General features: G+C 43.9%; 1 protein-coding gene and 1 pseudogene across 1 annotated transcript; one reads left to right on the top strand and one right to left on the bottom strand.

Annotated features, from left to right (window-relative positions):
• Positions 1–2,309: 2,309 nt before the first annotated feature.
• Positions 2,310–9,076, bottom strand: LALBA (lactalbumin alpha). Its single transcript, XM_062202238.1, has 5 exons — positions 9,018–9,076; positions 7,101–7,252; positions 6,276–6,434; positions 5,350–5,425; positions 2,310–2,542 (listed from the first exon to the last, which is right to left on the bottom strand). Exons 2-5 carry the CDS (start codon positions 7,231–7,233, stop codon positions 2,485–2,487), a joined length of 426 nt encoding a protein of 141 aa, XP_062058222.1. The 5' UTR covers positions 7,234–7,252; positions 9,018–9,076; the 3' UTR covers positions 2,310–2,484.
• Positions 9,077–15,899: 6,823 nt separating this feature from the next.
• On the top strand, positions 15,900–15,986 carry LOC133769310 (U2 spliceosomal RNA; annotated as a pseudogene).
• The last annotated feature ends 8,295 nt before the right edge of the window (positions 15,987–24,281 follow it).

Genomic DNA, 24,281 nt, shown 5'->3' with positions numbered 1-24,281 from the left:
GGATCATTGGTTACTATCCTCACCCTGTCTTTTATGACCTTGTCTAAATATGAACAGAGTCGGCAAACTTGGAAGGCTTCCATAGCCTTGGCAACTCATGACGAGAGCCTAGGGTGGTTACTGGCAGCATAAACTAGAGTGTCAATTTGTTGGGTCAACAACAGGAGTCACTGTGCACTTGCTCCTCATGTGGGATCTCTGTCCTTAATGTGCTGTACATTTTGATTTAATGCTATAACTAGTACTCAAACAGTATGTTTCACTTTGTGTTTCTATGTGGGTACAAACTGTTAATCTTTATACTAAATTGATCTTCTGTATATGAAGAGAATGGAAAATGAAAATTGATGTGAATGGAAGGGGAGAGGGAGCGGGAGAGGGGAGGGTTGTGGGTGGGAGGGAAGTTATGGGAGGGGGAAGCCATTGTAATCCAGCTGTACACTGGAAATTTATATTCATTAAATAAAAGTTTAAAAAAATGAAAAAAAAAGAATATACAGATGCTTCCCACCCTACACTTCCTCCCACCCACACTCGTACCCGTCTTCCTCATCCCCCTCATATTTCCTCTCTTAATTTTTACAATGATCTACTTTCAATTTACTTTATACTCATAAGATTCACCCTATACTAAGTAAACAGCTGAATTTTACCTTCTGAGGACTTAATATATCACAGCTATGCCTAAGTAGATTCTAAAATTTAACCAAACCATAATCCAGTTGAACAGTTTAAGCTGTCTCATTATTCATCTCTTTCCAGAGGCCTTGTTTTCTCTTCCTCCAGTACCACACACTCAGTCAAGGGAAAGGAAGACAGTCCCACACAGCAGGTGGCACCCATTCACAGGGTCCCAGGTCTGAAAAAAAAAATCCTCAGACCCTCACTAGCCATTTCTATACTTACTGCTTTTTCCTTTCATTATTATACTTTCTATTATCCTCTTCCCACTCTTCCTCTCCCATTACTTTCATCTATGCACAAAGTGTAACTCAACCTAGCAAAGGACCAGCAAACCTATCAAACCATTTTGGCCTACTGTGAAGTGAACCAGCAGATGGAAGACCTCTCTCTCTCTCTCTTTCTCTCTCTCTCTCTCTCTCTCTCTCTCTCTCTGCCTCTCCTTCTCTATGTAATTCTGACTTTCAAATAAATAAATTCATCTTTAAAAAAATTCTGCAGACATTATCCTTAAAAAAACAAGTGAAACACAAGGAGGAATAATGGAGGGGAAGCCGCAACTGTAGAGATTCTTTTTTTATTTACTTTATTTATTTGAAAGATATAGTTACAGAGAGAGGTAAAGCCTCAGAGAGAGAAAGAGGTCTTCCATCCACTGCTTCACTCCCCAGATGGCCGCAACAGCCAGAGCTGAGCTGATCTGAAGCCTGGAGCTTCTTCCAGGTCTCTCATGCAGGTGCAGGGGCCCAGGGACTTAGGCCATCTTCTACTGCTTTCCTAGGCGATAACAGAGAGCTGGATCAGAAGTGGAACAGCCAGGAGTCGAACCGGAGCCCATATGGGATGCAGGAGCCACAGGCTGGGGCTTTAACCTGCTGCACCAGAGCACAGCTCCAACTGTACAGATACTTAAAAAATCATTGAGCTGAGTATAAGGTACCTGTTCTATCCCTGGTTTCCACAAAGAGTTCCTTCCACAGTTTGTCATAAGGATAAGGAAACACCTCAACTCTCTCAAGCCACCAGTTCAGGATTTGGGGTGCCCCTGCCCCTCCTGTTCCTTTCCCATCCCACACCTGTCAAAATCTCACCCATGCTTCAAATCCAGCTCAAATTTTATCTCGTTCATGAATCCCTTATTCAGCCCTTTTTTCCACTTCTCCTCTGAACATGAAGTATATTTCCTCTCAGGAAGGATCATGGCACATTTTACCACTCCCATGATGCTTATGATACTATTCTTTATAACCATCAATAGCTTTCTTATCTTCCCCATTAATCCTTGAGGAAGCAAGAATTTGACATTTTAGCAAATGTCAAATTTGGATCCCTCTATTGTTCCTTGAACACATTGGGTAATCAATAAAAGTTCGTTGAAGTAGTGCAGAAAGCAAGCTGCTCCTCTCCCTGGTAAGGTCAGCTTGCTTCTTCAAGAGAGATGAACGGTGACCTTGTCCTGTGTCCTTTGTGACCACCATTCACCCCGTTTCCTCCCTTCCCTCAAAGAAGAAAATACAACGGACCACTCCATATGAGGCCCTTTATTCAGTACAGAGGTGGGATCTGCTGCTGTAGGAAGAATGTCATCAAGGGCACTTAGCTGTAGTCTGAAGTCCAGTGCACCAATCACACATCATTGGAGAAGAGTTCGAAAGAGTCCAATGGTGCACTACAATGCTCAGAGATCAGGGACAAATCAGCTTCGGGGGGAGGGGCAGAGGGGAAAAGAGGCCAACTGAGGTAGCATTAGGGAAGTGGAGTTCCAGGAGCATAGGTGGCAGGAGCGGCAAAGACAGCAGGAGCTCACTTCTTACAGACCCACTGTTCCAGGTTCTCAGAGCAGAGTGGTTTATGTGCCAACCTGATAATGGAGAAAGGGACAAGGTAAGTTGGTTATCTGCATCTTAGGGGGAAATTTCCATCTAGCCTCATTCTCAGAAGGGCTGAGTTGAAAGAGTGTGGGTGATAATGGATAAAAGATTTGCCTAGCCAAGTGGTGCTCTAAGCCATCTAGTAGAGTAGTCTCTGTTAAAAACCCAAGAAAAGGCCGGCGCCGTGGCTCAACAGGCTAATCCTCCGCCTTGCGGCGCCGGCACACCAGGTTCTAGTCCCGGTCGGGGCACCGATCCTGTCCTGGTTGCCCCTCTTCCAGGCCAGCTCTCTGCTGTGGCCAGGGAATGCAGTGGAGGATGGCCCAAGTGTTTGGGCTCTGCACCCGCATGGGAGACCAGGAGAAGCACCTGGCTCTTGCCATCGGAACAGCGCGGTGCGCCGGCCGCAGCGCGCTACCGCGGCGGCCATTAGAGGGTGAACCAACGGCAAAGGAAGACCTTTCTCTCTGTCTCTCTCTCTCTCTCACTGTCCACTCTGCCTGTCAAAAAAAAAAAAAAAAAACAAGAAAAGTGTAGAACTAGAAAAGATGTGCAATGCAGAGAGTAGCTAACCCTGACAAGGATGTAGACAAAGGAGAACCTGTATACACCTATTGGTGAGACTGTAAATTAGTGTGTGCAGACACTGCGGGCATTTCTCTAAAAACTAGAAATAGACTTGCCATGTGATCCAGCAGTCCCACAACTGGGCATATACCCAAAAGACCTGAACACAATGTATCCAAGAGATACCTACACCACCATGTCTATAGCAGGACTGTTCACAATAGCCAAAATTTGGAATCAACGAAAGTACCCATCATCAGATGAATGGATAAAAAAAAATGTGGTACACATACACGATGAATATTATTCAGCTGTAAAAAAAAAACAAAATTCTATCATTTGCAGCAAAATGGACACAACAGGAGGACAGCATGTTCAGTGAAATAAGCCAGACCCAGAGAGACAAATGCTGCATGCTTTTCTCTTATATGTGGGAGCTAAAATTCAAAAAGCAAACAGAAAAGTAGAAGGAAAGAAATGTCTGTATGTATCAGTATTAGTACAAATATGGTTTTGTAAAATTTTGTTTTATACTTCTGTCAAACCAATGGTTAAGAATGTTAAACTGGGGCCGGCGCCATGGCTCACTTGGTTAATCCTCCGCCTGCAGTGCCGGCATCCCATATGGGTGCCAGGTTCTAGTCCTGGTTGCTCCTCTTCCACTCCAGCTCTTTGTTGTGGCCTAGGATAGCAGTGGAGGATGGCCCGGGTACTTGGGCCCCTGCACCCGCATAGGAGACCAGGAAGAAGCACCTGTCTCCTGACTTCAGATCAGCGTAGCTCCAGCCGTAGCAGCCATTTGGGGGGGTGATCCAATGGAAGGAAGACCTTTCTGTCTCTCTCTCTCTCACTGTCCAACTGTATTTGTCAAATAAAAAAATTTAAAATACTTATTAAAAAAAGAATGTTAGGCCGGCACCGTGGCTTAACAGGCTAATCCTCCGCCTTGCGGCGCCGGCACACCAGGTTCTAGTCCCGATTGGGGCGCCGGATTCTATCTCGGTTGCCCCTCTTCCAGGCCAGCTCTCTGCTATGGCCCGGGAGTGCAGTGGAGGATGGCCTAAGTCCTTGGGCCCTGCACCTGCATGGGAGACCAGGAGGAGCACCTGGCTCCTGGCTTCGGATCAGCAAGATGCACCGGCCACAGCGGCCATTAGAGGGTGAACCAACAGCAAAAAGGAAGACCTTTCTCTCCGTCTCTCTCTCACTATCCACTCTGCCTGTCAAAAAAAAAAAAAAAAAATGTTAAACTACCGTGGTTTAGGCCGGCGCCACGGCTCAATAGGCTAATCCTCCGCCTGCGGCGCCAGCACACCAAGTTCTAGTCCCTGTCAGGGCGCCAGATTCTGTCCCGGCTGCCCCTCTTCCAGATCAGCTCTCTGCTGTGGCCTGGGAGTGCAGTGGAGGATGGCCCAGGTCCTTGGGCCCTGCACCCACATGGGAGACCAGGAGAAGCACCTGGCTCTTGGCTTCGGATCAGCGTGGTGTGCCGGCCGCAGCAGCCACTGGGGGGTAAACCAATGGTAAAGGAAGACCTTTCTCTCTGTCTCTCTCTCTCACTGTCCATTCTGCCTGTCAAAAAAAAAAAAAAAAACTACCGTGGTTTAACGATCTTTGATTACTTTAAAATTTACTGTCTCTGTGAAATGGTCATTTTTTCCATTCAATTATTGTTTGTAGCCATTGTGCATATTCCCTGCTAACCTAGGGTCTTTTTGCTTTTCAGTTATTAAACATCTAGTTCTATGAAGTATTAAGCCCTTTTATTGTAATTTAACCTTAAAATATGTTATCTGAAAAAGTTAAAAAAAAAAAAGAAAAGGAGAAGGAATGATGGGAAGAAGAGGGGAAAAGGAGGGAGTGAAGAAGGGGATATCATTATGTTCTTAGAACTGTACCTACAAATCACAGTGAATCTGTTAGAAACTAATTAAAATTAAAACAAAAAAAGTGCAATGATACGAAGGGCTTGAAGTAGGAGATGAGACTAGATGCCAGAATTGTATGTTCAAAGCCAGGTAAAGGGAGGCCTGGATCTCAGCCCACCATTAGAGACCTGGAAGTTATGAGATCAAACAGGAAACTTAAAAATGAAAAGCTGAGTCTGCAAGAGGCGTTTTGTTTTGGATATTATGTTCTGTATTAAATGATAAGGAGAGAAGAAAGTAGTACTGGGCCAAAGGGGTAAGAGGAAGGAGAGAAGGACAAAGTAAAAAAAATGAGAATTTACCAGTAGTCAATCCCTTCTTTATCCAGGATCTTCATGGCACACTTTACATCATCAGTAAGGTTATCATCCAAGAAATCTGGCAGGAGTTTCAGGGAAAGAAACCAGAGAGCTTAAAGGTGTTACCCAGAAAGGTCGTGGGTTCCCCTACTCCCTAGACCCAATGAGTATGGGTCATCTCTAAATTGAAGGCTTATGGTTATCGTCTTTCTACATGAGAAGACCAATACGTGAATGCCTCTTGTGGGCTAAGACGTTTGGTGTAACAGTGAAGAAGCCCACATTCTATATCGATGTGCTTGTATTTGAGTCTCCACCACACTTCTGACCCAGCTTCCTGCTACTGTGCACTCTGAAAGGCAACAGGTGCTGGCTCAAGTGTTCAGGTCCTTACCTGTAGTGAGTTTCAGGCTCTTGGCTTTGGCCTAGCCCAACCCCAGCTGTTGCAGGAACTTGGAGAGTAAACTGGGAGATGAGATATCTCTTTGTCTCTCCCCTCTCCCCCTCCTTCTCCCACTCCCTCTCCCTATCCCCTTCCTTCCATCTTCCCTTTCTTCTCCCTCTCCCTCTCTCCTTCTCATCTCTCATCTTGAATTTTTTAAAAATACAATAGTGCCTTCCCCCAAGGAAGGGGCTTCCTTAGCTTCCCTAGAACATCTCTGGAAGAATCATCAACTTCCATGAAAATACAGATTATCAAACTTCAAGACTCTCAGTTCAGAATGCTTGCCTTTGAACTTCAGAGGGGACTATCTGGGGATTTGATGTTCATGAAAAATCCAAACAGGTTCTTAGCACTATAAATTCAAGTCCCAAGATTTTTGTAGAGTCCAACCAAATAATGAAACCAGAGGTGTGTTTGACACCAATAAAAGGAGATCGATCATTGCAGGGAAAGGCCCCGAGGGAATAGGGCAGAGGCTGCTCACTTTCACAGGGGGTGTCACAGATGTTCTTCGACTGAGGGTTCTGTTTGCTCACACACCACAACTTATCGCTGATCTGGAAGATTCCATATTCTGTGCTGCCATTGTTATTGACTGTAATCTTTGTGTCAAGGCCACTGGTATGAAATAAGGTACACATCCCTGCGGAAAAGATGAGAAATATATATGACAGAGATGCCCGGAATCAGCAAAGATGAGGAAGTGCTGTTCCTAGAGAGAATGAGCCTTTCCAGCAAACCTCCAAAGATGGCAACGCATCCAGGGTATCTTTATAATGCAGAGATCCAAAAAGGATTCAGCAACTGACGAAGAGAACAAATGGAATAAAAGAGGGGGCCAGCACTGTGACATAGTGGGTAAAGTCACCTCCTGCAGTGCCGGCATCCCATATGGACACCGGTTCAAGTCCCAACTGCTCCACTTCCGATCCAGCTCTCTGCTGTGGCCTGGGAAAGTAGTGGAGGATAGCCCCAGTCCTTGGGCCCCTGCACCCGTGTGGGAGACCCAGAAGTCCTTGGCTCCTGGCTTCAGATTGGCACAGATCCAGCCATTGCGGCCAACTGGGGAGTGACCCAGGGAATGGAAGACCCCCCCCCATCTCTCTCTCTCTCTCTCTCTCTCTCTCTCTCTCTCTCTCTCTCTCTCTCTCTGGCTCTCCTTCACTCTGTGTAACTCTCTCCAAATAAATAAGTAAATATTTAGAAACACACATACACAGATAAGCAGGGAATACAATATCCTTGGACAATTAACTGGAGAAGGGAAACAGATAAGGAATGCAATGAAACAAAGGAGCAAGGAACTCACACTCAGACATAGAGATATCTCTGTAGCCATCCAACTCCTTCAGCTTCTCAGTCAGCTCGCACCTCGTCAGTTGTGTAGCCTGGATGCCGGGGAAGATGATGCTCACCAGGAGCAGAGGGACAAGAGGCATCATTCTGGCTGTCTCCAAGAACCTGAAATAGGAGCTCCATTCAGTTGTCCCTCCTTTTATTCATGGAGAAAGCCTCAGGGGCCCTGGCATCAAGCCCTGCGTCCAGGAAGAGGTTGAAGAGAAACTAGTCATACCAAGACAGAGACATGGAGCCTGCCAGTTTCCTTCCATCATTTCACCCTACTTTTCCTTCACCGCCTCCAACATCTAGACCATATCAGGTATTCTTCTCTGCCCAGAGACTTCCAAGCACTTGACCTTGTTTATATCTTTGTTTATTGTATGGTCAGTTCTCAGAAGTAGGATGTGCACAGCCCACTCTAGGAACAAAAAGCCTCAGGGGCAGTGCAAGGGAGGTAACCAGAAAACACAATGAGAGTCCACAGCCAGCTCCATTTTCCCCATGGAAACACACAGAGTGTGGAAAAGGAGTGTATGGCATCACATTTCAGGATGAGAATTGGCACTTGTCCAAAGAACCTATGGAACAAGGTCCAAAAAAGTCCCTTAATATAATGGCTTATGAAGATTCAGAAACAGGAATAAAATATGGGAACATAGACTATAAAAATCAGATGCAACTTGGAAATTTCTAGCATCCTATGATCTGTTACCAAGTTTCCCACTTCAATTACCACTAGCATAAATAGCCAGATACTATTTTGGCATTAAGACATTATGTAAATACAAAACAACTAACTTGTAACAGACTTGTTTCTGGGTAGAGTAGCTTTTATACAGTCTCAGAACTAACCACAAAAAGTTGGAAAGAAGGTATATATCTGGATATATCTGGAATCTTCTGACTGAGTCATAAAGTCAGCGGCCCTCAGCAAGTAGAGTTGAAGGTACTAGTCCAAATAATTGCTCTAATTTTCTGGCATCAATTCTGATGTTACTGTGCCTATAGATGCTAGCCTCCTTCATGACAAGGCTCACCCTCTTTTTTCCAACCTCTAAACCTTATGTCTTACATTTTGGGGATTATCTGTCCCAGCCAAAGTATTCATGACTTAAAAACTGAAGGTATTCCAAGTTAATATCTCCTCCAAGTTTTCAGTGTCAGGAAAGAATCCTGCCACTTTAATCCTGTCTTCTACCATCAACAAGCAGTACAGAAGCTGGCGTGGGTGAAATAGTGTGAAAGGACTTCATGTACCAAGGGAGGAGCAGAGAGATGTGTTCTGAAACAGCCAAAGCACTGCCCCTGCATTTCTCTTCCTCTGAGTCCACTCAGAAGCATTGGGAGGGAACATAACAGGAATGAGAATTCTAACAGACATGGGACGTGAAGATGACTTTGAACCATGTGGGAGAGGACAGTTAAGGAGCGCTAGTCCCGAAGACTTGTCTCTTCAGTAGTGAAAACTTGGGTTAAAACGCCCCCCTTGCCCTGCGCTAAGGAGCCAGTTCCTATGATACAGTAAAATGGTGGGTCAGAGTACCAGGAATCTCAGGGGCTTTCTACCTTCAGCCCAGTCAAGGCTTCTAGGGTAGCAGCCTGCTTGCCTGTAACTCTGCATCTCCCTGTAAGCAATAACAAGCAACCTTCAATCAACTCTTCCCTGATTGATGGCTATTGCTACATGCAAGTAAGGTCTGGGCTTTTATTGCACAGTAAAGTGAAAGTAGATAGGGGCCAGTACTGTGGCACAGTGGGTAAAGCCACTGCCTGCAGTGCCAGCATCCCATATGAGCGCCGGTTCAAGTCCTGGCTGCTCCACTTCCTATCCTGCTCTCTGCTATGGCCTGGGAAAGCAGTGGAAGATGGCCCAAGTCTTGGGTACCTGCACCCGTGTGGGAGATCTGGAAGAAGCTCCTGGCTCCTGGCTTCGGATTGGCACAGCTCCGGCCATTGCAGCCATCCGGGGAGTGAACCAGTGTGGGTGGAAGACTCTCTCTCTCTCTCTCTCTCTCTCTCTGTGTGTGTGACTTTCAAGTAAATAAATAAATCTTTAAAAAAAAAAGAAAGAAAGCAGATAATGTTAATTTACTGCAAATTTCACTCATAAAAATAAACTACAAGATGGAATTTTTGGACGTTTTCACCATAAAGAAATGTTAAATTCTTAAAAGGATAAATATATTTACACATATTTAATCTGATTAGACATTACACACTGTGTACATTTAATTAGACATCACATAATACCTCCATAAATCTGTATAATTTAATATAACTGCTAATTTTTTTTCAAAAAAATTTCAATAAAGGAACATTCAATTAGGACTCACAGCTGAGCACAGAAAAATAATAAATGAGCCTCATGTAACAGGAATCATCCTTTCCCTGGAAATGTTTATAAACTAGGGTACCTGGGGAACATCTGAAAAGGGGGATGGAACATGTCTAATGGGAACAATTGCAAAATTCAGAGAAAGATACAGATTCTTAGAGATGGCCCAACAGTGAACAACAAACAATGATCACAACCCTGAAAGAGGAAGTATATGGAAAAACGCAGTCACAGCTCATGGAGGAAAAGTAGGCGAGTGGTAGTGCAGAGAGAGAACCTAGGATCGCCATTCGTAGACAACACCCTAGCACCAAGAATATCAGTCATGACTTCTGACAGTTAATATTCTTAGTTCTACTTCCTCTCATAATTCAGAAAAATTATCACCAGGTAGACAATGAGGCTAGATCTTGAACTTGAAACCCAAATTTCACACAAGAACATAATTGAATTAGAGACTTAGTTAAAGCAATTCAGATTTGAAGAGGCAATGGTTTCTACTGACATTTTCCTTTCTGGTTGTTCATACAAAGGTTTTTGCAAAGTCACTTAGTGCTATGGATTAACATTCTGCATCCACACTGATGGCCAGCTCTCAATTTATATAGGATTATTTTGAATTGTTCAGGCAATCTCTCAATACGAATGTTCAATTTTTGATTTTTTTTTTTTACTTTATGTTAGTTCAAAGACACATACTCAGTAGAAACTGTTACTTCAGTTTTTAAATTTTGATCTTTCCTAGGCTAGTGATATCCCAGTATGATATTGCTGGGCTACAGCAACAACTCTCAGTTCTCAGGCATCCACGTGAAACATGAGAGTAAACAACCAATAATCCATAGTGCACTGTATTGCTAAGCTATAATGTTCAGTAGGATAGCTATATTAATGCATTCTGGATTTATAATGTTATCAACTTATAGCAGGTTTATCAGACATAACACCATTGTAAGCCAAGAAGAACCTGTATTTGCATTAACACTTTTTTTTTTTTTGACAGATAGAATTAGACAATGAGAGAGAGAGACAGAGAGAAAGGTCTTCCTTCCGTTGGTTCACCCCCACAAGTGGCCACTACGGCTAGAGCTACGCCAATCCAAAGCCAGGGGCCAGGTGCTTTCTCCTGGTCTCCCATGTGGGTGCAGGGACCCAAGCACTTGGGCCATCCTCCACTGCCCTCCCGGGCCACACAGAGAGCTGGACTGGAAAAGGAGCAGCTGAGACTAGAACCCGGTGCCCATATGGGATGCCAGTGCTGTAGGCGGAGGATTAGCCAAGTGAGCCATGGCGCCGGTCCCTGCATTACCACTTTTAAAATTGCATTTTTACTTAAATTGAGAGCAGGCCATCAGTGTGGATACAGAATGACTGATATTCTTGGTGCTAGGGTGTTGTCTACAAATGGTGACTCTAGGTTCTCTCTCTGCACCACCACTCACTTACCAGCTAGAGTTTAATATGAGAAATGTGTTCTGAAGCAGATACTGCTGATTCTATGACTCCTGGAAGTCCTCCAAAAATTGATTAACTTTTGTAAACTAGGAATAGTATCAATCAAAAATGCAAATGTTAATAAGATGAAAATAATGTTTAAATATAATAAAATGAATTTTAAATTTTAATTGAATATTAACTAAAACAAACTGTAAACAAAGCCACCACCTGCGATGCTACATCCCATATGGGCACCAATTCGAGTCCCGCTGCTCCCCTTCTGATCCAGCTCTCCTCTAATGCACCTGGGAAAGCAGCAGAAGATGGCCCAAATCCTTGGGCTGCAACATCCACATGGTAGACCTAGATGGGAGTTCCTGGTTCCTGGCTTTGGCCTGACCCAGCTGTGGCTATTGCAGCCATTTTGGGAGTGAACCAGTGAATAGAAGATATATCTCTCTCTCTCTCTCTCTAACTCTGTTTTTCAAATAAACAATAAATCTTTTTTTAAAAAACAAATTGAACACAAGTCATTATCAAGAAAAAATAAATGTGCAAATGTGTGTGCAAGTTTATCAATATATTTTTCATTTTTAATTGATAATTTTTTATTTTTAAATGAACACATCTTTCTATAATTTCACACCTACATTTATTTGATAGAATCTCATATCCTTTTTGTTAATGTTACTTTTTTTCTTTCCTTATTAGGTCAATTTCCCCCTTCTTTATTTCTTCCCTGCCATCATCCAATTAATTAACATTAACAATCAACCACGTATATGTCTATGTTTCTATCAATTATTGTATTTATCTACATTCATATTATTTTTCCACATCCATTTTAAAATTTTGAATCCACTTAGATTCACTTTTCATCTCAGCTGATCATATTTGCTTATTTGAACACAAATATCTCATTGACTTTTCTGCAGTGGGGCTTTTTGCTATGTTCTGCTATCCAGTTTGATAAATATTCTTTGTTTTCTCTTCTTTTGGAAGATTCAACTTCGGGGCTTGGCGCTATGCTATAGCAGGTAAAAGCCACTGCCTGTGACACCAGCATCCAAATGGGCTCCAGTTCAAGTCCTGACTGCTCCACTTCAAATGCAGCTCCCTGCTAATGTGGCTGGGAAAGCAGTAGAACATGGCCCAAGTGCTTGGGCCTCTGTACCCAAGTGGGAGATTTGGAAGAAGTTCCTGGCTCCTGGCTTTAGCCTGGCCCAGCTCCAGCCATTGTAGCCATTTGGGGAGTGAATCAACAGGTGGAAGATAACTCTCTTTCTGTCTCTTCCTCTCTGTGTATAACTGAGTTTCAAAGAAATCTTTTTAAACAAAAGATTAAACTTTGTATTGTCAAAAAGAATTCAAGGGGCAGGCATTTGGTGCAGCGGTTAAGGTGCCACGATGCTTGCACCTCTGGGTTGGAGTCCTGGCTGCACTCTGGATTCCACCCCGCTGCTAATGTGCACTCTGGGAGAGAGCAGGTGATGGTTCAAGTACTTGGGTGCTTGCCACTCACGTGGGAGACTCCATTGTGTCCCAGACTCCTGGCTGTAGCCTGTCCCAGGCTCCCCAGCTGTTATGGGAATTGGGGGATGAACCAATGAATGAGGAATTTCTCTGTCTCTGTCTCTCTGCTTTCAAATAAATAAATACTTTCATTTAAAAGAGAACTTAGGCCAGTACCACGGCTCAATCCTTCACCTGCGGCGCCAGCACACCGGGTTCTGTCCCGGTTGCTCCTCTTCCAGGCCAGCTCTCTGCTGTGGCCCAGGAGTGCAGTGGAGGATGGCCCAAGTGCTTTGGCCCTGCACCTGCATGGGAGACCAGCAGAAGCACCTGGCTCCTGGCTTTGGATCAGCGTGGTGTGCCGGCCGCAGCGGCCACTGGGGCTGAACCAACGGAAAAGGAAGACCTTTCTCTCTGTCTCTCTCTCACTGTCCATTCTGCCTGTCAAAAAAAAAGAGAGAGAGAGAGAACTTAAATCTATAAAAAAGTTGCAAAAATATTATAGCAACTTCATATATACACTTCCTGGAGATTTGTTCATTACTAATATTTTGCTGCATGTTCTTTCTCAAAGTCTCACTATGCTGTTCCTCTTTTCAAAGCTGTACTTTGGAAATTTATATTCATTAAATAAAAGTTTAAAAAATATATATGCTTATTTATCCCAATTTAAATTTTCATACAAATTTTAATATATTTTATCTAATTTCCAAAAATCTGTTGAGGTTCAAACTGGAATTACATAAACATACATAATGGTTTTTAAAAAAGTAACTTATGTTTTTAAAATTTTAATTTCAGAATACATGAGGGTACTTCAAAAATATTCAGGAAATAGAATTAAAGATAAGTTTATTTTGGTACATAATGATAAACTTACTAATTTTTTTAATTTATTTTTTAATTTTGGATTGGCATGTAATATTTGAAATTGAAAAAAAAAAAAAAAAAAGACCAGTTCCAGCTAGAAGTGTTGCTCATGAAGAGCGAAACATAAGGAAGAGGAGGCTGGATCTGATGCTTTTTAAAGATTTATATATTTATTTTGAAAGGTAGAATGGGCTGGCACCATGGCTCAATTGGCTAATCCTCCGCCTTGCGGCGCCGGCACACTGGGTTCTAGTCCTGGTCGGGGCGCCGGATTCTGTCCCGGTTGCCCCTCTTCCAGGCCAGCTCTCTGCTGTGGCCCAGGAGTGCAGTGGAGGATGGCCCAAGTGCTTGGGCCCTGCACCCCATGGGAGACCGGAATAAGCACCTGGCTCCTGCCTTCGGATCAGCGCGGTGCGCCGGCCGCAGCGGCCATTGGAGGGTGAACCAACGGCAAAGGAAGACCTTTCTCTCTGTCTCTCCCTCACTGTCCACTCTGCCTGTCAAAAAAAATTTAAAAATAAATAAATAAATAAGGTAGAATGATGGAGGGGGGACATGAGAAACAGATCTTCCATCTATTCTTTCACTCTCCACATGGCCACAACAGCCAGGGCTGGTCCATGCTGAAGCCAGGAGCCTGGAACTCCACCCTGACCTCTCATGTTGATGGCAGGAACCCAAGCACCTGGCCCATCCTCTGCTGACTTCCCAGGTACATTAACAGGGAGCTGGGTCAGAAATAGGGCAGCTGGGTCAGGCACTGGAGCTCCAGTATGGGGGATGCTGGCATCATAGGCATCAGCTTACTGCCTATGCACCTGCTCCACACAACACTGGCTCCATTTGAACTTTTTTTATGAGTTTATGGTTTTTAGCTTTAAAATTTAATAATTTTTAACTTTTTGCCACATTCATAGACAGACATGATATACATGTGTACCATTTTTCTTGAAAACAGATTACTATCCCAAAGTGAGGGATTCATGACAATGATCTTCATGTGGGGAGATAAGGATATATTGTCATGTATATGCCACTATTCAACACATATAGCCTAAACTGACCACACGAGATAATCAACCTTTTCATTTCCTTATCTTTTCTTTGTGTTCGGAGCCTACCAGCTCATTGTACAGAATTATACATTATACCTGAATGTGAGCCACAGATATTCCCACTGTGCTACAAAACAGCAGAACCTGTTACATTCTCCTGTTGAGTTTTAGTACCCATTATCCAACTTCTTCCATACCCCTTCCCCCTCCCCAGCCTCTAGTAGTCACTATTTTAAAGTTGGATCAAGTTTATTATTATTATTATTAGCTTCTACATATGAGAAAATGTAGTATTTGTCTTCCTGTGTCTGGCTTATTTCACTTAACATAATAGTCTCCAGTTACACCATTTTATTGCAAATGTCAGTATTTTAATCTTTTTGTGGCAGAATAATACTTCATTGCATGTGTACCTCATTTCTTTTTCCAGTCACCTACAGATGGGTGCCCAGGCTAATTCCTTATCTTGGCTATCATGCAATGAACATGAGAGGTACAGGGATGTTTTTCATATGCTGATATTGTTTCCTCAGAAGTGGAACAGCTGAGTCATATGGTAGATATATTTTTAGTTTTTTAAGGAACCTCATACAGTTCTCTCTTTATGGCTGTACTAATTTACATCCCCACCAACAATGCATAAGGGTTGCTTTTCTCCACATTCTTGCCTTTGTCATTCTAACTGGAGGGAGATGGTACTTCACTGTGCTTTGGATTTGCATATCCCTGATGGTTAGCGATAATGAATGTTTTTCATGTATTCATTGGCCATTCGTATTTCTTCTTCTGAGAAATGTTTTTCAGATCCTTTGACCATTTCTTAACTGGATTGGTTGTTATTTTGTTGTTGAGTTAGTTTTCTGAATTCCTTCTGAGTGTTAATCCTTTGTCAATTTGAAAAAATTTTCCATTGTGTTGCATGTCTCTTCACTCCATTGATAGCTTACTTTGCTGTACAGAAGTTCCTTTGATTGATATAATCCCATTTATCTATTTTCTTTTTTTATTATCTGTGCTTTTTGAGTCTTCTCCAAAAAGTTGTTGCCTATAACATTGTCTTAAAATGTTTCTCCTAATAGTTTCATAATTTTAGGTCTGAAAATTTTCAATCTTTTATCCATTTTGAGAGATTTTGAATAGAATGAGAGGCATAAGGTGAGAGGTGGGGAGACAGTCTTGTTTCAAGTTTTGCATACAGATACCCAGGTTTCCAGGACCATTTGTTAAGGAGACTCCAGTATATGCTTTTAGTTCTTTGTCAAATAAAAGTGATGTAGATGCGTGGATTTGTTTCTGGTTCCTATTCGGTTACACTAGTTCATGTGTTTGTTTTTATGCTGGTGTCATGCTGTTGTGCTTAGAACAGCTTGAAATCTGGGATTGTCGTGTCTCCAGCTTTATTTTTCTTAATTTTTTTTTTTTTTTTTGTTCATGATCACTTTGGCTATTCACAGGCTTTTGTAATTCCATATGAATTTTAGAACTGTCTTTTTAGTTCTGTGGAGAATGTCATGGGTATTTTGTTGGAGTTGTATTGAACTTTGTATTGCTTCAGGTAATCTCTTCTTGGCCTTTTGGCTAAGATCAAGTGTAGTAAATAGCTTTGGGAAATATGGAAATTTCAATAATATTATTATTAATGATTGATAATATTATATCAACATGTGAACACAGGTGTTTCTAATTTTTTTAATTCTGTTCAATTTCTTTTAGAAATGTTTTATAATTTTCATTGTAAAAGGTCTTTCACGTCCTTGGTTAAATTTACTACAAGGTACTTTTATAGTGTGATTAATAATATTGCTCTTATAATTTCTTTCTCAGCAAGTTGATTACCGGTATATAAAAATGCTAATAGTTTTTGAGTATTTATTTTGTATACTACAACTTTACTGAATTTGTTTATCAGCTCTAATAGCTTCCTGGTGTAGTCTTTTGGTTTCTCTCTATGTAGAATAATGTTATCTACAAACACAAATCATTTGACTTCTTTCTTTGCTATTTGTATGCTTTCTCTCGCCTAGTGGTTCTAGGTAAAAATTCCAGTATTATATTGCATAAGAGAAATGACAATGGACATCCTTGTCTGGTTCCAGGCCTCAGAGGAAAGGCTTTCAGCTTTTCCCCATATATTATGATGTTAGCTGTGTGCTTCTCCTGGTCTCCCGTGCGGATGCAGGGCCCAAGCACTTGGGCCATCCTCCACTGCCTTCCCGTGCCACAGCAGAGAGCTGGCCTGGAAGAGGGGCAACTGGGATAGAATCCGGCACCCCAACTGGGACTAGAACCCAGGGTACTGGCACCGCAGGCGGAGGATTAGCCTATTGAGCCACAGCGCCAGCCCCCTTTGTATTTCTGTGCATTGTTTTACTAGATTCCAGACATTACAGATGTTCTGTTGTGGTGTGTCTTCATTTTGTTATCTTTCTTTGAAGAGTTTTGGCTTTGCACCGTACACAGTCATTTGAGGTTCAGTTTAACCTTTTCAAAACTTATTTTAAAGCTTTGTTAAAATGCATCTAGATTGAGTCTGGCTTTGTGGCACAGTGGGTTAAGACACTGCTTGTCATGCCAGCATCCCACACTGAATTTCCACTTGAAGTCCCACAAGTCAGAGATGATAGAAATATTTGGGCCCTTGCAGTTCCAGACTCCTGGCATCAGCCTGACCCAACCCAAGCTGGACCATTTGTGGAGTGAACAAGTGATGGAAAATCTCAATCTCTCAATACCTCTCTCTCTCTTTCTCTCTCTCTCTCTCTCTCTCTCTCTCTCTGCAACTCTGCCTTTCAAATAAATAAATGAATCTTTAAAACAAAGTCAGAGTTACACAGAGAGGAGCGGCAGAGACAGAGAGAGAGAGAGAGAGAGAGAGAGAGAGGTCTTCTGTCAGATGGTTCTCCGGATGGCTGAGACAGGGGGAGGGGGGGGGCTTCCATCTGCTGGTTAACTCCCCATATGGCCACAATGGCCAGAGCTGTGCCGATCCAAAGCCAGGAGTCAGGAGCCTCCTCCAGGTCTCCCATGCAGGTGCAGGGGCCCATGCACTTGGGCCATCCTCTACCGCTTTCCCAGGCCACAGCAGAGAGCTGTGGATCAGAAGTGGAGCAGCCCGGTCTCAAACCGCTGTCCCTATGGGATGCCGGCACCTCAGGCCAGGGCATTAACCTGCTGCACCACAGCACTGGCCCTATTAAAGGATCTTTAAAAAAAAAAAAAAAAAACTAAATATTGGGGCTGGCACTGTGGCATAGCAGGTAAAGCCGCCGCCTACAGTGCCGGCATCCCATATGGGTGCCGGTCTGAGTCCTGGCTGCTCCACTTCTGATCCAACTCTCTGTTATGGCCTGGGAAAGCAGCAGAAGATGGCCCAAGTCATTGAGCTCCTGCACCTGCATGGGGGACTCAGAGGAAGCTCCTGGCTCCTGGCTTTGGATTGTCTCAGCTCTGGCTGTTGCAGCCATTTGAGGAATGAACCAGTGGATGGAAGACCGACCTCTCTCTCTTTCTTCCTCTGCCTCTCTGTAACTCTGCCTTTCAAATAAATAAATGAATTTTATAAAAAACTAAATTAAATATTTTTTTGTTTTTAATAGCAGAGTTGTTGCATTTTACATGTAGTATGGTTGGTTATATTTTTTAACCATGATCCAAGACTAGTTTTGGAAGAAAATTGACCAGGCTATCTAATTTTCTTCATGAAAGATAGTTATTATTCATGGACGGCGCCATGGCTAACTTGGCTAATCCTCTGCCTGCAGCGCCAGCACACCGGGTTCTAGTCCCAGTTGGGGCAGTGGGTAATAGCCCTGGTTGCTCCTCTTCCAGTCCAGCTCTCTGCTGTGGCCTGGGAAGGCAGTGGAGGATGGCCCAAGTGCTTGGGTCCCTGCACCCACATGGGAGACCAGGAGGAAGCACCTGGCTCCTGGCTTCGGATTGGTGTATCGCCGGCCATAGTGGCCATTAGGGGAATGAACCAATGGAAGGAAGACCTTTCTCTCTGTCTCCCTCTCTCTCACTATCTATAACTCTCTCTCTCTCTCACTGTCTAACTCTGCCTGCAAAAAAAAGAAAGTTATTTCAAAAGCCAAAATGTCTTTTTATTAAATATGCTCTAGCATCTGATTTATTGAGACTTTGTTGATGACTGAGGCCATTGTTTGATAACATCTACTTGATATTTTTCCAGGGCGAAGTGCTGACAATTAACAGAAGCCAAGTTAGGGTACACTTTGTTTAAGTCTGTGCATTTGTATGTCTGTTCAACAGTGCCCCTTATCATCAGGAGGTGGCAAGCACCTGAAGATAGTTTTATCAACGATGTGAGCAAATCCCCAGGCCAACCCAACACAGTTTGCTTCTTTCTTCTGTCAATTGTCTGTGGACCTTTTTTCTCAATTATCCAAAGGCAAAACCATGTGAAATGTCAGGTTTACAGTCTGGCTCCTCCACTTACTAACTGTGTGATCCTGGACAATGGATTCTAGCTCTCTGTGCCTTAGCTTGCACTGTGTGCACCCATCGTAGATAGTGACAATAACTACTCTAGGAGTCTAATGTGGTGTCAATGAGATAATTAAAACTTTATCCAAGGGTCTGGTGCTGTGGCGCAGCGGGTTAATGCCCTGGCCTGAAGCGCTGGCATCCCTTATGGGCGCTCCACTTCCTATCCAGCTCTCTGCTATGGCCTGGGAAGGCAGTGGAAGGTGGCCCAAGTCCTCGGGCCCCTGAACCCATGTGGGAAACCCAGAAGAGGCTCCTGGCTCCTGGCTTCGGATAGGCGCAGCTCCAGCCATTGCGGCCATCTGGGGAGTGAACCAGCAGATGGAAAATCTCTCTCTCTGCCTCTCCTCTCTCTGTGTAACTCTGACTTTCAAATAAATAAATAAATCTTTTTTTTTTTTTTTTGACAGGCAGAGTGGATAGTGAGAGAGAGAGAGAGACAGAGAGGAAGGTCTTCCTTTTTGCCATTGGTTCACCCTCCAATGGCCACTGTGGCCGGCGCATCGCGCCAATCCTAAGCCAGGAGCCACTGCGCATCTCCTGGTCTCCCATGCGAGTGCAGAGCCCAAGCACTTGGGCCATCCTCCACTGCCATCCTGGGCCATAGCAGAGAGCTGGCCTGGAAGAGGGGCAACCGAGATAGAATCTGGCGCCCCAACCGGAACTAGAACCCGGTGTGCCAGTGCCGCAAGGCGGAGGATTAGCCTGTTGAGCCACGGCGCCGGCCTAAATAAATCTTTTAAAAAAAACTTTATCAAAGTGTCCAACACATAGGAACTATTCCATCAGTGGCCTCTTTCCTTATAACTCTGCTGCTTGGTTTTCCCATATCCTTGTCTTTATATTCTCTCTATTCATTCCAATACTTAATGCCCCTGGGGTGAGGGGTATAAAAAGCTGGTCCTATAAAGGTGAATTTTCCCCATGCAGGAAGCCAGCATTCAGGACAGCTGAGAGGGTATCTGATGAGGGTAATATGGCCCCATCGCTAGGCCTGGCTAACTTAAAGCAGTAACAAATATGTACTCAGGGGCTGGCACTGTGGCACAGCAGGTTAAAGCCCTGGCCTGCAATGCCGGCATCCCATATGGGCACCGATTCCAGTCTCGGCTGTTCCTCTTCTGATTCAGCTCTCTGCTGTGGCCTGAGAAAGCAGTGGAGGATAGCCCAAGTCTTTGAGGCCCTGTACCCGTGTGAGAGACCCGGAAGAAGCTCTTGGCTCCTGGCTTCAGATTGGCACAGCTCCGGCCATTGCAGCCATCTGGGGAGTGAACCAGCGGAAGGAAGACCTCTCTCTCTGTCTCTACCACTCTCTGTAACTCTGTCTTTCAAATAAATAAAATAAATCTTTAAAAAAAAAACCAAATATGTACTCTGCTAACCAATTTGTGTTGCTCACTGCTCTATCTTTAGAGTATAAAACAGGTAAAAACATTCAATGAGTGCATTCAATTAATTAATGCTATGATATTTGTTTATACAAAAACACAATTTAATGCCTAAAAACAGTATATGGATCCTTCATGTATACTTTAAACTCATACATGACTCCTCAGAAAAAGAGCTGATAGGGCCAGTGTTGTGGTGTAGCAGGTAAACCTGCAATGCCAGCATCCCATATGGACAACAGTTCAAGTCCCAGTTGTACCATTCCAAACCAGCTCCCCGTTAATGTGCCTGAGAAAGCAGATAGCTCAAGTGCTTGGGCCCCTGCACCCTTGTGGGAGACCTAGAAGAAGCTCCAGGCTCCTGGCTCTTGGCTTTGTTATGACCCAGCCCTGGCCATTGCAGCCACTGGGAGAATGACCCAGAAGATGGAAGATGTCTCTCTCTATCTCTATCTCTCTCTCTGTGTCCCTTCCTTTCTCTGTAACTCTGCTTTCAAATAAATAAAATAATTTCTTAAGAAGAAAGAGTTTAAATTCAAATAAACCTTTAAGCACAAGTTGGATATTTTTATTACACTTATTATATGTTCTAAGTCAATAAATATTGACCTACCTAGAAAAGATAGAAAAGACTGACTCATTCTCTCTCTCTCTCTCTCTCTCTCTCTCTCTCTACTGGTAGCTCTCTCAGGATCTGTATACACTGTAAGATCTAGGTTGGGGCCAGCATAATGCATAGCAGGTAACCACCACTTGTGGTGCTGGCATCCCATATGGGCTCCAGTTCGAGACCCAGCTGCTCCACTTCCAATCCAGCTCCCTGCTACTGAATCTACTATACCTGGAGAAGCAGCAGAAGATGCCCCCATGTGGGAGGACTGGAAGAAGTTCCTGGCTCCTGGCTTCAGCCTGGCCCAGCCCTGGTCATTGCAGCCATTTAGGGAGTGAACCAGCAGATGGAAGAGTTCTCTGTCTCTTCCTGTCTCTAATTTTGTCTTTAAAAAGACCTAGGCCTGCACACTTTACTCTTAGCTAACGCCTTTTCTAACACATGGTAATTATCCCTTGCCGGCCACTTCCTCATCCAAGCCTCTCCACTCCTCTTCTGCGAGTGAGACCCTTGCCCAGTCCCTTTCAGAAAGGCTCATCCATGTCTGCTGCCAGGAAAGCCAAGCCCCACCCCGGACCCTTCCTGCTCAGGTCTCCTTCCCCACGGAAGGGGTGTGGTGCTGTGCTCCAGTGGGAGGGCTCCTTGTTATACTTGTCATCCAGCTTCATTTTACTATCTGGACTTGGTTTATGTTAGTCTGTGCTGTTGGACTATTAAACCCAAAATAACTAATGGCAGCACAGAGCGGTCTCCTACTGCCTCTTCCTTGTTAAGAGCTCAAAGAAGGACCCCAAGTCCTACGTCACACCAGAGTAAAAAGACTGCTAATCCAGTCTTGGAGCACAGACTTTGTTATCTACCCCAGTGCTCTAAGAATCAAACACTTATTAAACAAGCCAATATTTGCATTATAAAGTGTTACATAAATGTTGGCTTTATTACTCTTGAGTCTTGTCAGCATTTCCCTGTCTCATAAGCAGGAAGTCACTAGATTTGAGTGAAACACCTGGATGTGGTCCCTGTGGACTAGAACATTCCCCTGGAACGTAACATAGATGCAGCTGCTCCACTTGGCTCTAAGTCACATTTCCTCTCCAAGGAGGCTCTTTTCTGGGCCCCAGAAGGAAGGGAGGCTATCTTGCTTTAGGAAAATCTTTAGCATCAATAACAGCACATACAGAATGGGGACCAGAGCCTTCTATGAGCACCATGCGGGTTGCGGGACCAATGACAAGGAGACTCCACAGGACTATTGGATGGCAGAAGAATAGAGTCCCAAGGTAAAGACATTCTAGAGAACAGTTGAATCTGAGCCCAGAGCAGGTCAGGGCCCCACACCACTGAGTCTATGGTTCATCTGGGTCAATACTGCCCTCTGCTGTCTACAGAGAAAACCATCTCCAACCCAACCTAAATATATACAGAAGAGAACTTAACATTCTTTCAACATCCATGTTTGTCCCATGAGGGTACAATGGAAGAGGTTCATAATATTTGCCAACAAATCTCTGGAGGCCTGAAGAAGAAACTCCATTTCCCACACTCTGACCCTATTCCCCGAACCTCATCCTAATTTCATACCCAAGAATAATGCTGTACGGAGCAATAGTTAACCCCTCAAGAATGACCTCCAGGAAAACCAAGATGGGTAGCCATGGATTCTCTGCCACAACCCATTTGATCCCCATTCTGCCCTCTGAAATACTAAATATGTGATCTCTATTTTTCGTAAGAGTTCCTCAAATTATGGAAATAAGTTTGGTATCCTTCCCTTTGCTTTCACTTGTCCAGATTTACAATCCTCATATTTCTTTTTTTTTTTTTACTTTTTTATTTACATAAAGAGAACAAATTTCATTTATTTTTATATACAGTTGTAAGGGCATAATAATACTTCCCACCCTATCCTCCCTCCTCCTCCTTTTCTTATTTTTTTTTTCACAACTAACCATAACATGCAACAAGTAAAAAGTAGGAAGACCACAGTTCCATAGGCATTTAGCAATGGATAAAAGTGACAATCAGATCACAAGATGTCTGTTTCATTACTATGCATTTTTTGTGTTCTATACTAACTGGCACATATGAGAGAAAACATGATATTTGTCTTTTTGATATTGACTTATTTCATTAAGCATAATTGTTTCCAGTTGCATCCATTTTGTTGCAAAAGACAGGATTTCATTCTTTTTTATGGCTGAGCATTTTTAGAAAGCTTTTTTTAAAAAACCTTATCAGGCAGGCACCGCGGCTCACTTGGCTAATCCTCCACCTCGGTGCCAGCACCCTGGGTTCTAGTCCCGACCGGGGCACTAGATTCTGTCCCAGTTGCTCCTTTTCCATTCCAGCTCTCTGTTGTGGCCCAGAAAGGCAGTGGAGGATGGCCCAAGTGCTTGGGCCCTGCACCCACATGAGAAACCAGGAAGAAGCACCTGGCTCCTGGCTTTGGATCAGCACAGTGCACCAGCCAAAGCGGCCATTTGGGGGGGTGAACCAATGGAAAAGGAAGACCTTTCTCTCTGTCTCTCTCTCTCTCTCTCTCACTGTCTAACTCTGCCTGTCAAAATAAATAAATAAATAAACAGTTTATTTATTTATTTGAAAGATGAACAGAGAGAGTTTTTTTTTTTTTTAAGATTTATTTGTTCATTTGAAAGGCAGAGTTACACAGAGAGAGAAGGAGAGGCGGGGGCGGGGGGGAGAGGTCTTCCATTTGCTGGTTCACTCCTCAATTTGCTGAAATGGCCGGAGCTGTGTTGATCCAAAGCCAGTAGACAGGAGCTTACTCCAGGTCTTCCCACATGGGTGCAGGGGCCCAAGGATTTGGGCCATCCTCTACTGCTTTCCCAGGCCACAGCAGAGAGTTGGATTGGAAGTGGAGCAGCTTGGGAATTGAACCGGCACCTATATGGGATGCCAGCACTGCAGGTGGTGGCTTTTCGCACACCACAGTGCCGGACCCAAATGGCCAAAAAGGCCAGGGCTGGGCCAGGAAGAAGCCAGGATCCAGGAGCTTCTTTCAGGTCTCCCTCATGGGTGGCAGGAGACCAAGCACTTTGGCCATCTTCCACTGCTTCTCCCAGACCATTAGCAGGGAGCTAGATCAGAAGTGGAGGAGCTGGGCCTCAAACCAACACCCACATGGGATGTCATTGTAGGTGACAGTTTTACCTACCACATCACAATGCTGGCCACCATTTCTAAAATCTTACGTTGAGTGACATTGGCCTCATGGCTTTAGGGGATGAAAAGAGAAATTAAGACATCAGGGGTGGGCCAGCACTGTGGTGTAGCAGGTAAAGCCTCCACCTTGGCACTGGCAGCTCATATAGGCAGCGGTTCATGTCCCAGCTCTTCTTCTTCTAATCCAGCTCTCTGCTATGGCCTGGGAAAGCAGTGGAGGATGACCCAAGTGCTTGGGCCCCGCACCTGCATGGGG

This window comes from Lepus europaeus, chromosome 10 (assembly GCF_033115175.1).
Source record: "Lepus europaeus isolate LE1 chromosome 10, mLepTim1.pri, whole genome shotgun sequence".
Taxonomy (NCBI): Eukaryota; Metazoa; Chordata; class Mammalia; order Lagomorpha; family Leporidae; genus Lepus; species Lepus europaeus.
Note: the sequence above shows the minus strand (reverse complement) of the source record. Positions and strands in the feature narration are given on the sequence as shown.

Excerpts from the sequence above, each read along its gene's own strand:
- LALBA (XM_062202238.1), bottom strand. The coding sequence starts at position 7,233 with ATGATGCCTCTTGTCCCTCTGCTCCTGGTGAGCATCATCTTCCCCGGC. Across the intron at positions 5,426-6,275 it reads CTGTGACACCCCCTGTGAAA|ATTTCTTGGATGATAACCTT; the intron begins GTGAGCAGCCTC and ends AACTCCTGCCAG. Across the intron at positions 2,543-5,349 it reads AAAGAAGGGATTGACTACTG|GTTGGCACATAAACCACTCT; the intron begins GTAAATTCTCAT and ends CTCCATTATCAG.